General features: G+C 38.5%; 1 protein-coding gene and 1 long non-coding RNA gene across 4 annotated transcripts in view; one reads left to right on the top strand and one right to left on the bottom strand.

Moving 5' to 3' along the window:
- Positions 1–16,611, bottom strand: part of PLCL2 (phospholipase C like 2) — a 99,188-nt gene that overhangs the window by 50,230 nt on the left and 32,347 nt on the right. The window contains exon 2 of one of the 3 annotated variants that reach the window (XM_052695950.1): positions 12,955–13,064. The exons of 1 other annotated variant lie outside the window; for it this stretch is intronic. Coding sequence is in view for 1 of the 2 variants with exons in the window: in XM_052695948.1 (XP_052551908.1) it covers positions 6,870–6,899 (30 nt within the window). In the remaining variant the exon portion in view is untranslated. Of the gene's footprint in view, positions 1–6,869; positions 7,105–12,954; positions 13,065–16,611 lie in introns of those variants that run through there. One more of the 3 variants, XM_052695948.1, reaches the window with a different exon arrangement.
- On the top strand, positions 7,188–7,835 carry LOC128086917 (uncharacterized). The gene is made up of 2 exons (XR_008209589.1): positions 7,188–7,241; positions 7,461–7,835. It is a non-coding gene; the product is annotated as an uncharacterized LOC128086917 (long non-coding RNA).

The raw sequence follows: 16,611 nt of genomic DNA, 5'->3' as shown, positions 1-16,611 counted from the left end.
GACATCTATAGCACTTAAAGAAAGCTGGAGAAAAATGCTTAAAAGAGCACATAGAGAAGACAGGCTTGTTCAAAGAGTCTCTCCATGGTAACTTGTTTATTATTACTATCTCTCTCACAAAACAAAACAACGAAATACTTACGTGACTAAGAAAGCAATGTTGCCAAAAAAAGAATAACCCAGAAGTTCAGATATTGCTTGGTATAGGAGAATGTAAGGTGTTCTAGAAGCAAAGCTGTAGAGTCAAGACAGCCCCCAGCCTTCCCAAGGCGGAGGTGAAGGGTCTGTGGAGATGCAAGTGAGCTCCACACAGCAGAGAATGACCCTCCCATGGATCAGCCAGTGGGGGTCTCTGAGATGGGAGACTGCGACTCCATCTGCCTCCATAGCTACCTGCAGTTCTGTTGTGGTAGTTATGGTAACTGGGATTTGAAGGTGAAGCCTTTGTCTGCCTTTTGCCCACAAAGGTACTCCTTTTGAAACGTTGATTTACAATGATGAGACAACAGTAACAAAAGGAAGTGGCAGAATGACACATTTTTAGAGTACTTGTCCAGGAAGTGAAAGTTCCTGGTGTTGATACTCTGCAAACATTTCACTTGGTGACTCCAAACGCTAACTGCATAGGCAGTCCACGCAGCAGGGACCATAACTCTGACACTTGCCTGCTCAGAGAAATAGTCATTCCCCTTGTTTAAGCTTTACCTTACATTTCCATTTGTGGTTATGCACCAGAGGTTGCGCAGAAGAGTGGAAGGCAGTTCCATCCCCACCACGAAAACGCTCTCCCAGCACATGAGGAGCTGCAGGCCTGAATTTAATGTCATCTAGCAAAAAGCTGTTTTGGAAGTAATTTAATGGCATCTGTAGCCAACGCTTGCAATACAATTCATTGTTTTATGACAGGACTGAGAATCTAGCGATCTCTGCGATGAACACAGAGGAAACTACCCTTGTCACATTTTATATAACTCATCAATGACTTGCTTTTATTCCTTGTATGATGCTTAACTGGCACATTTCACTATGAAATCTGCCCATTTTCTTCAAATACAATGCAGCAGCAATTGCAAAAATCACCCAATTTAACAATGCCATCTATAACATGTCTATTTCAGAAAGCGGCTTACTTTAAAAAAGAATTGAAGCCCTGCTTATTTATTGTACTTTTCTTCAAAATCCTGCACAGCAGAAAAACATAGAGCTCTCTTCAAAAAAGTATGCTTAATAAATATGGTAATAATAGAAATGATCATTTATTTCTCCAAACACTAAAAAAATGCATCATTGTTATTTATGGATCACCTGTGTACAGATGCCAGCTCATTGCAGACCAAAACATGCAACATTATAAAAGAAACTAAGAAAGCTTTTGTGTGTGAGTCAGTACAAAAAGAAGGGAAAAAAAGGAACTGCAACTAAAATCAGTTTAGAAATTTTACATCACTGTTACAGAAAATCTAGCCCCGATTTTAAAGTTATACAGGAGGGCAGCTCTAAAATAATGCCACCTATTTTATTATGTTATTATGTCCATGACAACAGAGGTGGATGTTGGTGGTATGGCAGTAGAGGTTGAACTTCCAACCAACAATCCATAACATATAAACTACCATCAGCAAGTTTGCAAAACACCAAGCTGACCTGGACAAGCTTGAAAGGGGGTCCATGTGAATGAGGCTCAACAAGGCTAAGTGCAAGGTGCTGTGCTTGTGCTGAGGCAATCCCAGACATGAGTACAGACTAGGGGAAGAAGTCATTGAGAAAAGCCCTGTGGAAATGGGTGTGAGGGTTCTGGTAGACCAGAAGCTAGACATGAGCCACAAGCATTCACCTGCAGCCTGGAAGGCCAACCGTATCCTGGGCTGCATTAAAAGAGAGGTGGCCAGGAACACAAGGGATGTGCACTTCCCCCTCTATTCTGCCTTCATGAAGCCCCATCTGCCTCCCAGTCTGAGGCCTCCAGCCTAAGAAAGCTGTGGAACTGTCAGAATGCGTCCAGAGGAAGGCCATAAAGATGATCAGAAGGCTGGAACACCTCTCCTGTGAAGAGAGGCGGAGGGAGATGAACTTGCTCAGCCTGGAGAAGAGAAGGCTCTGGAGAGATCACACTGTGACCCTCAAGTACTATAATGTTGCTTACAAAAGAGATGGAGAGCAATCATTTACCCGGACAGATAGTGACAGGACAAGGGAGAATGGCTTTAAGTTGAAAGAAGAGAGATTTAGATTAGATGTCAGGAAGAAAGTTTTTACTCAGTGTGGTGAAGCACTGGCACAGCTGCCCAGAGAAACTATGGATGCTTCATCTCTGAAGGCACTCACAGCCAGGTTGGATGGGGCCCAGGGCAGCCTCAGCTGGTGGGTGGCAGCCCTGCCCATGGCAGGGAATTGGGCTAGATGACTTTTAACATCACTTCCAATCCAAGCCATTCTATGATTCTACAAATTCTGTCTGAAAGTGATAAAAGCATCATGCACTATCAGGCATACATATTAATGGCACTGGACCAAGTGAAGTCATTAAGTTATTTTAACAGTATAGGAAAAAAAACACACAAAACCAAGTCTATTAATTATTTTAAATTACACGTAATTAAAAATATGAAAGTAGTTCTTCTTCCAAGTATGTCTACATATTAATGTAGACTGAATTTTTTTTCATTGGCAGTTCAACAACCTGCACTTTCAGAATGGCTCTGGTTTCCACATTCTGCTTTTCCCCAAGAAAAGCACAAGCACTAGATTGATCTTTTAGGGGTGCAGGAGGCAAGGTCTTCTTTGGAACAGAGGGTTATAAAAAAGACGGTGAGGGAGGGTAGGCAGTTCCCCATTAGGAACCATATTCTCAAAGGGTGGAGCTCTACATCCTTGGTACAGCCCCTCTCTGCATGAGTCACCACTCAGCCACACTCCCCTTTCCAGATAAGTAAGGTGCTTATATCAGTACCTCTTAAGTTGTCACTGCAATGACAATTTCACTAACACAGTGACCCAAATTCACTAAAAAGCATGCACATTATAGTGCTTTAATACAGCTGTACAAAGCTTGCAGGGCATGTGCAAATCAAAATAGGAGAAAACTCTCCAAGTAATTACCAGTTTAGCTAACAGAATTCCAAACACTTTCAGAAACAGCATGTAGTGCATCACACTGAGTACAATAGTCTCTGAATCGAATTGTAGCTACTGTTCAACAGCACACAGTCCTCAACATTTATATTTAAGACAAAGTAAAGAACATTCAACTGAAATAACAGACATTTGGGAGGAGACAAAACACCAGCTATTTTGAAAATACAGGGCCTCCCACTCATTGTGAATCACTAAATTTGAGCTCAGCATTTAAATATTTTTCCAAGCTTGCATTCATGGCATACTTGATGTCTGAAGAACTCTTTTAGGAGAACTGTATTTTTTCAGTGTGTGGTGGGTTGACTCCAATTAGAGACAGTACACAATGTTAGAAATAACAATGATGGGGAAAGAAAAACATGAAGATTAGCTGCATAAGTAACAATTCATTATTTTTTTGTCTTTATTGCTAAAAGAAATCTATTATTAAAGGAACGTGGATGCAGGGCAAGTCTTAGTTCAAACTTCAAACAAAAACAATCTGTATTATTTCAGATCAGCTAGTTGCATGGTTTCATGATACTGCTAAGCCAACAGCTGAACACCAACAAGAAAGGGAGCTATGTCCACCTTGCTGTTGCTATTCCTTCCTTAAATGTCTCTTCTTCATCCTATCGCAGGTGCATCTTATTTTCTTCTTCCTATCCCAGCTCCTCAGGTCAGCATCAGTGTCTGTCTCACATTCAGAGAGTGAATTTACCTCACTTACTGAAGAAGCAAAAAAAAAAATCCCATGTTTGCTGAATTAGTTTTCTGTAGTTTTAGTGAACTGAACTGATTTGCTGTGTGATCAGATGAACATCAAGAATTTCAAAAGCATACTGAACACAACAGCAAGGTATAAGAAAGAACTGCACCATCATAAAACAACAGAATTAAAGCTCTCAGAGCTCTCATGGGTCATGAGAGTCATGGCCACTTCACTTCAAGAAAACGGGACACCAGGAAAAACACAATTACTACATGAGAGACATCATTACTACAACAGCAATTAGAAAGTGCAGAGAATAATGGTTTGTATTATCCCAGGTTATTTTTAGAGCAAACAATTTAACTTTGTTAACTGACTGTGATGAGTGGGGAAATAGCAGGATATGTTTTTGCAAATAAAGTCAGGGCTAAGGACTTAGTTGTACAACTTCTTACAAAAGAGCTTAGTCATTTCATCAGTGCACTAAAGCTACACAATATTTTTGTTGTTGTTGTTTGTTTATTTAATGTTTCTGTGTTTCTGTCTCGAGTAGCTTTAGGCTCTGGAAAGTCCAAACGCTCTCTGAGCAGGTCACAAAGCTGAACCCCTGCTAAGAGGTTCTCCAACAACACTTCTCCGACAAAGACACCAACACATTCACATGTGTGCTACTACTTGCTCTCAGAACTCTGTCACTCAGGTCCTAAAGACGACACAAGCTAAGCAGGATAAGAGAACATCCAAACTCCAGCACTAAAACTAACAGCTTGAACATACTGAAAGCATATCTTGAAAAGTGAACTGGATGATACTGGTAACCGTTGGTGCTTGCAAATCACTCTGGAGGTGTCTACACAGAGAACTAGAAAAGCAATTACAGCTTTCTTTGTAAAAGTAAATGACAAGACAGTGATTGCACTGAGCACTCCTGTTACCCCCAGCTTTCAACAGGCATTCTGAAGTTTTAATTCTCAGCCTCAATTTTAACTGCAACAGAGCCTACAACAGCTTAGCCATCTCTTCACATAGTCATGTACAGCAGCAAAATGCATGCTTGGCCTCTTGAGGATCCACTAATTAGCTTTTTTAAAACTAAACATTAAATCAAAGTGGTATTTCACTACATATTAACTCAGCACATATAGGTCTATTCCATATGTTTTTCAAAAGAAAGTAAACAATTCGATATTACTTACTCTGCTGAAAATAAAGTAGTAACTATTTAAACCATGTTTGATTTTGACTAGTAGCATTTATAAATTAAATAGTCACCTATAACAACCAAGTCTTCTCCATTCTGCAGTTTCATGCTGCCAATTAAGTTCAGCAACTGCTGTAGCTCATAGAAATGTGGTTCCATTTATAGATCAATATTCATAATGAGAGAACTTGAGAATATTGCATCTGAATATTAAAATAGAATAGTAAAAATGACACCACTGAAGCATTCTTTCCTATGTGTGTATATCCAGTGAGGATACACTGATGATGTTATAATAAAGAGTCATTTGGTTTCAAAGATTAACTTCTGACACTGGTGAGAAAGGGAAAGGGAAGAAAAGTCTGATCTCAAAAGAAAATAAATAAGAAGCATCAAAGGAAACTGCCTAAACTGTTGGGAGCCTAAAGAGAGCCAAAGACCAAGTTATACTTGGCATGGAAGTCTAAGTTTTTATTTTCATTGAGTCAGTTAATGTTCAGGCTTCTGAGTAACACTTCCAGTGGAGCAAAACAGGCATCCAGTTTTCACAAACTAAGTAAAACCAAAACCATACACATTTCAGATTTAAAGAAACCCAGTATTTTAACCTAACTCATATAAACTACAGTAATTATTTATGAAAACCAAGAACTGATCAGTCCTAAACTGTGATAGAGGAAACTGCATCAACAGAAAGTTGTTAAAAATTACTTAAGGGTACTATATGATCTTAAATATCCTTTCCAATCCAAACCATTCTGATTCCATGATTCTGTGACCACACTGTAGGTTTTCAGGAGTTTCTCCATGTCCTCTCCATAGGCTGGCTTCCCAGACAGACAAAGCAAAGAGCATAATTAAAATCCTTTGTCTGAAAGCATTATCCAAATGCTTCTTGAACTGGCAGCTTGGGGCTATGACCACTGCCATGGACAGCCAGTTCCATGCCCATCACCTGCTGGTGGAGAACCTTTCCTAACATCCAACCTAACCAGCCACTGATGCCATTTCTTCCTGCCCTGTTGCTGTCACCAGATAGAAGAGATCAGCGCTCCCCTTACGAGGAGCTTCCGTCAGCCTCATCTGCTTTGAACTGAACAAACCAAGGGACATCAGCCATTCCTCACATCTTATTCTCTGGACTCTTCCCCATATCTGTACCCTTCCTAAGATGCTTTTATCAGCTTTTATCTCCCCCTTATGCTGTGGCACCTTAATATGCAGACAGTGCTCAAGGTGAAGACACACAGTGCAGAGCAGAGCAGGACAACCTCTTCCTTCACCCACTGATAGTGCTGAGTCTGGTACAGTCAAGGGTACAGTTGACCTTTTGGGCTGCCCAGCCACTCTGCTGGCCCAAATTCAACTTGCTCCCAACTAGAACCCCAGGTCCTTTTTTACAGGGCTGCTCTCCCACCCCTCATCCCTCAGCCAGTATGTAGACCCAGGGCTGCCCCATCCCAGGTTCGGAATCCAGCACTTGCTCTTCTACATGCGTATGGTGACCACCCTCAAATCTGGCAAGATCTTGGTGCAAGGTCTCTGCAGCCTCAAGGATGCCAACACTTCCCAATTTAGCTTCATCCACAGATTTACTTAATATAACTTCCAGATCTTTATCAGAGTAATTGAAAACATTATAGATAAGTAAGTGGCTTGAAAATGGAGTCTTGCAGAATCCCACTTGTTGCAACTAAGTCGACTCCCAGGCCATAGCCTTCCCCCCAACCAAAACAGCCATAGAGAAAAAGGATGGATCTTCCCCCACCAAAGCAGCTTTGGCTTCAGAGGAGCAGCAGCTCCAAGACAATGGCAATGTCAAGTCCATGGACATGGACCTACCTCCAGAGGAAGTACTGCATCCAACTCCATCAGGGCTTGGCAGGCACCACAATATCACGCGTTCTTGGAGATATTGCCATGTGTGTCAGCAGTATACCAGGGCTCTCAAATTTGATCTCAGTGTTGAGGAGTCACCATCCACCAGTGTATGGGAACTGCTGAGTCACGGCCTGAACCTCTGATTGATCACCTGAGGTGAGCCATGAGCCAGCCAGAGGAGCACAGGTGAAGGCAATTCAGCTGTGTGACTGGAAAGGGTGGAGCCAGGCTCCAGCCCTCCTAGACCTATTTAAGAGCTGGCTACCAGTGGGGAAGGATCTCGTCTGGAGATCTCTTCTTCTGGTGCTTTCTGTAGGTGAGCCTACCATATAGGTAAGCCTTCCATTTATTCTCCTTATTATCTTAGTCTACTTTGCCTAACTCTCTTGTTCTTTTGTGATTATAACATCTTAATATCCACTGATTGTACATCTTAATATCCATTGATTACACAACCAGAAAGCCCCTGCATCAGCTACTGATCTTTCTACACTCTTCCCCATCCTTTATTCTTCCCTCTAAGACCTCTCATCTTTTCTTTGCCGAGCTCAGAGGAAAAGGGAAGGACTGGAACTAGCATCCTCTGAGCTGCTGTGCCAGGACAACAGGAGAAGTCCAGTGGATAGACCCAAGATTCCTGCAGCCTCCAAGTGAGCCCTAAGGAAGACAGCAGGACTGGGACTGGTGTTCTCTGAGCTCCAGTGCCAGGACAACAGGAGCAGCCCAGCAGATGGTCCCAAGCTCCATAAAGCCTCCAGGTGATGTTAGAGAAGCTACAGAGACAGCTGTATCTTTAGAGAAGTAAAAGACTTTGCTTTAGACAGGAAGAAGGTCTGACATTCAGCATGAAGGTCCAATCTAGTTGTTACATTAGGACTTCTTTTCAAGACAGGACAGTAAACATAATAAAATAAAATTTAAAAAACAGTGAATTACTCTCCTTTTTGGTACTTCAGAGTCTGCAATGACACTTCTGTGCACCCTCTTATCTCTCCATTGCCAAAGTTTGCATAGCGGAGTGAGAGCACAGGGCAGACCACAAACATGTCTTTGCTGAGCACTAGGCATAGAGAGTTAAGGGGGGCTGTAGGGCAGCAGAACTGCCCCCTCCTCTCACTGCAGAGTGGCACCAAGGGATGGGAAAGGCCTCAGCAGCCCCTGGCACCCGGTGGTTGGTGCAGAAGGGTACAGTATCTCTGCCACTTCCAATCACATCTCAGGTTTTTTCAAGTATTCATAGCTGCAAGTCTTTACTGCTGTTGGAAAGCAATGCATTTTTCTATTTTCTGATTCGGGCATAAACAACAACTTGATTGAATTGGCAAAATAAGTAATGTCTGTAACACAGCTGTCAGGTTTCACAGTTTAAGGCAAAAATACAGTACGTTAGTAATTTATAGATACAACACACAATCATTGTGTTTGAGATTTTGTATTTTCAGATTAAGCACTGGATCTGCAAAAATGTATCTCACATCTCTACTGCTCCTCTTCAGCATCAGAGACAAAGAAGAATGAGGATCAGCAAGAGGTGAGTGTGAGTACTGGCTCAGTCCTCTATACCCTTCCAACTAACTGCTGGTAAAGCCTGCTTAGCATCTTTCCCAAAGTTTATCACAGACAACAGGGTAAGCCACCTGATAAAAAGGAGCTTCTGGAGCATGCATCTTGGAATGCCATTGTTATTATGTACTCCATTATACTTTTAAAGTATTACATAAATCTAAATAATAAATAAAAAAATAAGGAAAAGGGCACAGAACTCCATTGCAGGCAACAATCATATTTTTCAATGCTGAAAATGCAGCCAGTAGGTGAAAACAACAGTGTTTGTTACGAAATACTGATTTAGTCGTACAGCAAACAAGTATACTGTCTCTCCTCCGCAGTGTAAGCTCAAATTGACAGTCAAGGGAATACCATGTAGGCTACTTTACACTTAGGAGTGTAACTTTAAACTTAGGCTCATAAAAAATGAGCAGCAGATTTGTATATGTCATTGTAACCTAATTTACAGGACTGGACTTTTTCATGCATCCGTATTTGTCATCCCACCGTACCTCTCACCACAAAGTTACACAGTAAATTACACTACTTCCCTTCCATTCATTTGGCATTCATTTCTACCTGTACTGCCAATTCATGTGTTTTATCCAAATTTCAATCCAAGTGTCATCTGCTCTCTTGAGATCTTAGTGCTTTTTTTTTTTATATGTACTTTTCTGTCACTCAGTGTTTTCCAAGAAAGGCACAAGTAAAATTATTCCTTAAAGGCTACTTCATCTAAGTACAATAAGTAAGAGGAATAAAAATTTATATTTTTCTTCTAAAAATGATTATTGCTTCTGCTTTATAGCTCACAGAGTCCTAGAATTGCTCAGATTGGAAAAGACATTCAAGATCATGTCCAACCTCAACCTAACCATACTAGCCTAACAACCCTCTGCTAAATCATGTCCCTGAGCTCCCTATTCTTCAATTGATTTACTTAATTGTAATTGATAAGTGGTGTCTTCAAGTCTGCTTCTTGAATAATTACATTTGGACAAATTTCATAAGATAGCTCAAAAAAAAAAAAAAAAAAAAACTTCACAAGTTCTACTGTTATATTTCTGTGGTTTGAGACAACTCAAATTACTTTTTATCAAATAGAAGAGTGACTATTAGCAATATTAACTCTTCAGTGCCATGAACATAATCCAGTGTTGAATTAAATACAATACATGAAACTTTCTAAAACATGCTACTTGATTTAAAAAAAAAAAAAAAGATTCTTCCAAATTCTTCTGAGTTGCCATTTCAGATGTATTACTTAGAAGCCTGTTATAATTTTTATAATTATCTATTTATAAAGCAGAAAATTCTAATTGTTTTTTTGCCTAGTTCAGAATGTTACCATTGCTCAATGATTACGCAAGCAGAAAAGACATGAACCCAAGTACCTTTGCTAACCAAGTGATACTGCTGATTCTGGTATGTGTTTTCCTTGTTGACTTTCAGATGTATCTAACAGTTGTCAAACAATTATAGGAAATTCTCATTCTGAACCCTACAGTGATGCCTTTTTCTCCCTTAATTCTGTTCTTTAATTATTCATAAGTTACAATTACTTAGAAAAGAACATTGAACTATAAATATTTAATAGAAGACGCCCATGACAGAAAGACACATAAGAGAGATTATAAAAAACAAATACTGTAAAGTATTTGTTTAACCTGAGCTAACAACCAATAAGCAAGGCATATGCTCTTTAGGTTTTTATAGCTTTGACAAAACAAATGTATTAAGTCACCTGTACGCTTTACCAAACAAGCACAATTAAACATGTATAAATCCCTAGGCATAATAGTTTCCTCCAGACTTTTCCTACTTTGAAGGCTTTTTACACTACGTTTTCAAGCAGTTAAAGGATGCAAGAGTCAAGAGCAAATACATTGAAGCTAGTGATGTCTGAAACCCCACATACAACAGATGCATCTTAGCAAACAGCTGATGATCTTAACACAAATTCTCAGTGTAATTAAGAATTCTAGCACTTGGAATGATGACAAAGTATGCATGAATTTCAGATGTCCCAAAATCAAGTTCACACATCTTCTAGATGTGGAGGAGGGCTATGCGTCCAACATGCACTCAAACATCAGGATAACATGGCAGGTAAAAATAATTCTACTTTGAATTTTCAGAGCTCATTATATTTAATACTTGGTATTAGCAACACTGAAAATATAGTAATGCCATAAATGTGTTCTGAAGAGGAAAAGGTAACTTGGAAAATAGAACTACTTTTTTTTTTTAAATCACTACTACATACTAGGGAAATATCAATCTTTTATTAAGGTATTTGTCTACAGTATCTCAATACACTGTATGGAGCACTTTGAATATTCTACACATGACAAATACTGAAAAAGTTACACGACAAAGCACAAAAACTTAACTTAAATTGCATCTAAAAACTGAATCCAATCAGAGAAGCAAAACAATCTTCTCTTTCAATTACTAATAATGGAATTAGTATCTGTTCCTTGTGAACCCAAAGGCCTTTGAGACTAAGTCACTCTCTCAGCATGACAGCACATCTACCTAAACCATTGACAAAAAAAAGAGCATACCTTCAGTGGTCAAGATAAAATTAAAGATGATTCATATAATATTTAGAAACCACATTCTTTTTCCTTACCTTGACCTTATAACTGCACACAATACAGCCTCATAGTGTTAAAATGACTACATGTTTTGCTCACTTGATTTATCAGAGACAAAAATAGGGTGGATGCGCTCTAAAGAGTCTTCCCCCTTACTTTCCTAGTTTCCTGCCTTTGACTGATTATTCTGTCTTGTTGTGTTCACTGATTTTTAACGAACTTTCAATCTTTGACATATCACAAATTCAAACATCCTTTATATTTCACTATTTCAACATAATGTAAAAATTCCACTTCAGAAATGAAGAATTTGTGTAATAACTGTTTTATTTTCCTGCTTCGTTGTTAGCAGACTATTAGTGTCATTCAGAACTGAAAATAAATCACAGTTACCACTTTCATACATGAAGTATATACAGAGGAACCAATATGTGGTAGAGAGTTTTGAAAGTTTGTGTGTACAGTTGACTGAAAGATAAAGAAAATCTCAGCTGTAAATGATACCTGTGTACCAAAAAAGTACTAGAACAGACACAGTTTTACCTGCAAATGTCTCTTTTGGTTACTAATCTCACCACTCTCAATAGTTAAATTATGCCAGCAAAAAAAGGTTGCTGTTAGAATCTGTCTTTTCCCTAAAAATAGAGCTGCCCTATATGTCACCTATACCAACAAATCTAATCCAAAGGAGACAAGCCCTCAGTATTAATACTTACATTTGAACCCACAGAATAAAGGCAACCATTGAAGTGCCAAAATTAAAAACAAAAAAAGAGCAAACTGGCAGGCTGATGCTTCTGTATCACTGGATTTTAAATGTCAGTAGAGTTTAAAAGGAAAGAACAAACAATAAGTAGTATAACTATTTCACTGATGTGCTGTAACTTCTTATTTAATGTATGTTGAAACCTTATTTCAGCAGCTTGTTCTGTGCTGCATCTCTGTTACAATCATTCACAAAACTATACGACACCTAAAGAAAAATTGGTTATTTTTGCAGATAAAATCTCAACTGACCTACAAGTTCACCTCGAAATTAAAAGTTTTACAACTTTTTGCCTTGACCTTTGCATGCACAGCTATTCCAACAAAACAGTTCTAAGTTTCTGAGGTTTGGGGGCAAAGAGTGCACAAAGGCCAAAACAGTTACTCAGTCTAAAGCATCCAAGCCATTCAGTTAAGAATACCTGTCGGTATACCAGGTAATATGAAGAAATTTACAAACCACAAGTACTTTTATGAATGACAAGCTATGTGATACATTGTTGTCGTTTTTTCCTACCTATCTTGACTCAAGACGTTAAGTATTCTTTGGAAACAATAAGATCTGGTTTCAAGATATAGCCCAATTTTCCTGTTTACATACTAAAACAATCTTAGTGGCTTTCTCTTTTGCCTTTGGTTTGCAGTATACAACCCATTTTCCAAAGTGAACACAGTTATGTTCATATAAAAGAACTTCAACTGAAATGCATCTTACCCCATCTTTAAGTTTTGTGTTGTAGGGGTTTTTTTTTGTTTGTTTTTTTAATTGTACCACAATTAAAGGGATAGAAATTGAAAATAAAGGAACAAACTTTCACAGTCACAGCAGATTCAGGCAATTCTAGCTACGCCTCATTATATTTGAGCAAAACAAAGGAAACTGTAGACGTGAATTATCCCAGGCAATGTACCATACACTCCCAAAATGTAACCACTCGCTACGTTATGAACTAGACACTGCACAAAACACCATCACATATTAAAAATACACGTTTCTGTTGATTAGGTTTTCATGCCTTAAGACTTCAAAAGAGAGTTTTGAAATCTATTTTTCAGAAATATTTTATTGCTTGGTAGCAAGAAATGACTGAGAAATAGATTACTTCCCAAGACATAGCATGTTAATGACTTACCTAAGAAAAAGGTGTACTAATGTGCTATTCTTTCTACAGGAGCATCACGTTATGTAAGCTCTCATTTATGCCTGGAAAAAATGCTTCTGACTCCAGGTTTGATTCTTTAACTGTCAAAAGGGACAAAGACAGCTTAGCTACTAGAATTTTCCTTCCTCTTTAGCATAGTTTTAGTACAGATCTTTTTTGAGAGCTACATAGCACAGTACTACAGGGCAAAACTGTTTAGAAAAATTAAAAATCTTGTGGAACAAGAGGGAGAAACAATGCAAATAAATGATTAACTTTTCTTAAATCCTAAGATAAAATACTACTAAATACCAGTTTGAATTGTAATAATAATGAAATAAAAGTAGAAAATTGATAATTAGAAGTTGTTGGTAACAAAAAAAAAATAAATCCACCCTTTGATGGATTCTATTCCCCCCGCAGCATAAGACACATTTCCATTTTTAAGCTTTTTGAATTTCTAGAAACAAGAAACAATTAGCTGTGCAATAAAAGAGTGTAAAAGTTTTCCAGATTTGGAAAAATCAACAGTAATTCGGCCCTGCCCTCCTGCACAGGATTATTTATTTGAGCGTTTTCTAAGAACAGCTGCAGTTGTACGCACGACATCATAAAGGATTCATTCTCACCACAGTAATTCATTATAAACACCCTTCATTTCTTGCAGGTCCCATCCAGTACAGTATTATTTCCAGAGTGCTAAGGAGCTCAACCATCAGAAAGCTCTGTTAAATGGTCTGCACAGAAATACAGCAGAATTATTGCAGTTTACATAGATCCTTTTACTCTTCTCCCTTACCACAGTATTTGAACCTCTCAGAATAGCATTTAGTTACAATAAAAACTACATCTGAAAAGCAAGATGCAGATTTACAAGAAGGAAATCATGGTTGAGAAACTTTCATGAGGAAAAAAGTGACTGATAGGAGCAGTCTGTTTCCAGGGCTACCAATGAACCACATATTATGTTTTAGATGGTTTCCTAGGAAAATAATTCTGAAAATCACATCATCTATGTGTGTCTTTTTATACATACTCCTCCTAACTTTAGAACTTATTTCTTGACTTCTATTAGATCAGTTGATAGAGTAGATAGTTAGAAAAATAATAGATACTAGTCTGATTATAAAAACAGCTTAATTCAAGAGTTCAGACCTCCTCAGATCCCTCAGTCAATCAACAAAATGCAGCTCTACTGGAAACCACCTGTCACTAACTGTGTGACAGATGCAACTGATTCCAAAGCAGAGAAAAGATGCCACTGCGTTCCATCTTTCAGAGACAAGTAAAATTTCAGCCCAAAGAACTTCTCCCCTTTATTCTGTCTTCACCTAAATGAGAGGACATACAGCACTGCGATGTAAGCATCTGAGCCACCTGTCATTACTGCCTATTGTTCAGAACTCCTTGGCAGACATTACAGCATTGCCAGGAACTCCTGTGGATCCATTAAAAAAAAAAAAAAAGGTATCCCATGCTCCAATATCTGCTTCTTCAAAAACAAAGCTCACTGCAGCTACAGAGACTGAGATTTGTTATCTCCCTTGGGCAAGAAACCACAGAGAGGTTTATCTCATCTGAGTATGGCCTGCTGTCTCCCCACAGAAGACACTGGTAATTTTAAGAGAGCAGGAAAGGTTATAGAAATGACCTTAGCCTATGTCAGAATTCCTACTGTGGTAAACAGGTGTTTCTTTCAGTGTTGGAAATTCATGTACTGCCCGAAGTGCTTAAAACCAGCTATGTACTATTCATCCTCTTTTTCTACCAAGACTGCTACTGTAAAATACATCTTAACAAAGCCATGCATCCCACTGGCCTTGGCAGGAGCTGACAAGTGATGGAAGGGCAGAAGAAAGTCAGAAAATTCAATTTTATTATGGCAATCTTTCATAACTTTGTATTAGAATACATGAATTAAACCATAAGATTTCAGAACGCAGTTATTTGCGTTGATACAGTCAATCTGTATTTATTTTCCTAGGGGGACCCAATTGAGTAAGAGGTTAACCTAAGTGTCACAGGTTTCCTGTTAAAATAATACCAAAGGCCTTAAGGCTCCTCAAGTTTTGCCTGGACTTGACTTAACTTGCTTGGACAGGCCTGTCTAGCTGCAACAGTTAATGATCCAGTGATCACTCCCTACTGTTTTGGATCTTGGTCAGCTGCGGAATGAAACGCCATTTATTCTTACAGAAAACAGAGAGCAGTAACAACTAGACAGCTTGTGTAGAATAAAGAGCCTGTGACCAGAACATCAGAGAACAGGGTAGATACTAGAAACCGTGTGTCAAGACTTCAACAATACACAATTTGAACTGTGTTACTGTCCTAAACAGACTAATAATTCTGTCATAAAACTGCTGATTTTATTTTCACTGTCAAAAAATTGGTGGCTTTGCATGTAAGGTGTTCCTTTAACCCATAACAGGATATTCAGTGCAATAAACTGGTTAGAATTCTGTAAGCTGGATGAATCAATTGGCAACACTTCCCTTCACACTAGTGATTATCATCCCACATACTAGTAAATAACCTCCTGATGCTTAGTGAGCTATTTATTGTTATGTGATAGCAAGCAAAACTTACCAGTACACACCTGTTAAAATTTACCAAACCAAACCAAACAAACAAACAAAAAAAACCCACAAGGGAAGTTCAAAAAGTTGATGAAATATGGTTACTGCATTTCCCCAAAACTTTCTGGAACAGATATTGATTGCTGGAGTCCAGTTTTCAGTTACTTCCATCAAACCTCTTTAAAAGATCTATTTTTTTGACTCCTGGCAAACCAGTCACTCCTTTGAGAAGGTGCTGGAGGTCAGGCAACCCAAAATGAGTAATCTGACATCATCACCACTTCCTACACAAGGTATTTCTGAGTATCTTCAACCGCAAAGAAATCTTGCAGGATTGCAACCCTGAAACGTAATTTAGTTCCTAACTAATTAATAGTCCCTGAGACAATATCGTAACACCAATGTTTTATTTCAAGATACATGAAAGCATAACCACAAATTTCCACTGCATTTAGCTGTACAGTTGCAGATGTACTACACCTATAAACTATCATACTAGTTTTTCTCTCATAAGCCAGATTGCAAAAATGATATACAGAGAAAACAAGCATATTTTATGGATGCATGCAGGAACATTACTCACTGGTTTATAAAACTTTGGCAGCTAAAAAGAAATGTTTACACAGTCAACTTTCACTGAGATCTATACTATATACTAATAGGACCATAATTCCACTTGAGATTAAAGTAAATTCTGCATTCAAAAACACACTTCATGTATACACAGAACTTTATGAAACAGAATGCCTGCCATACTCACCCTTTTTGTCACACATACAACTGAACAACATACACACTAGCAATATAAGGCTCCTTAAAAAGAACAGACAGACTTCACACTCTGTGAATCCTGCAGTTTGGAGAAGTCATAAAAATGAGTAAGTGGATGGAAACTAATGCAAATAGCAAGACTGCACACACATCTGTCTTTAGCTGGTTCCAGAAACAAACCGAACAGCTGAAACCAAAAGGTAAACAGTTGTTAATTTGTTGGATGTTTTCAACATCCAAAGACTCTAAGTGTCAGTAAAATGTTCCAAATTTACACAGCATCTCTAACTCAGTGCAT

The sequence above is a fragment of the Tympanuchus pallidicinctus genome, unplaced genomic scaffold (assembly GCF_026119805.1).
Source record: "Tympanuchus pallidicinctus isolate F22 unplaced genomic scaffold, pur_lepc_1.0 scaffold3, whole genome shotgun sequence".
In the NCBI taxonomy this organism is placed as follows: domain Eukaryota; kingdom Metazoa; phylum Chordata; class Aves; order Galliformes; family Phasianidae; genus Tympanuchus; species Tympanuchus pallidicinctus.
This window is presented reverse-complemented; position numbering and strand designations above follow the sequence as displayed.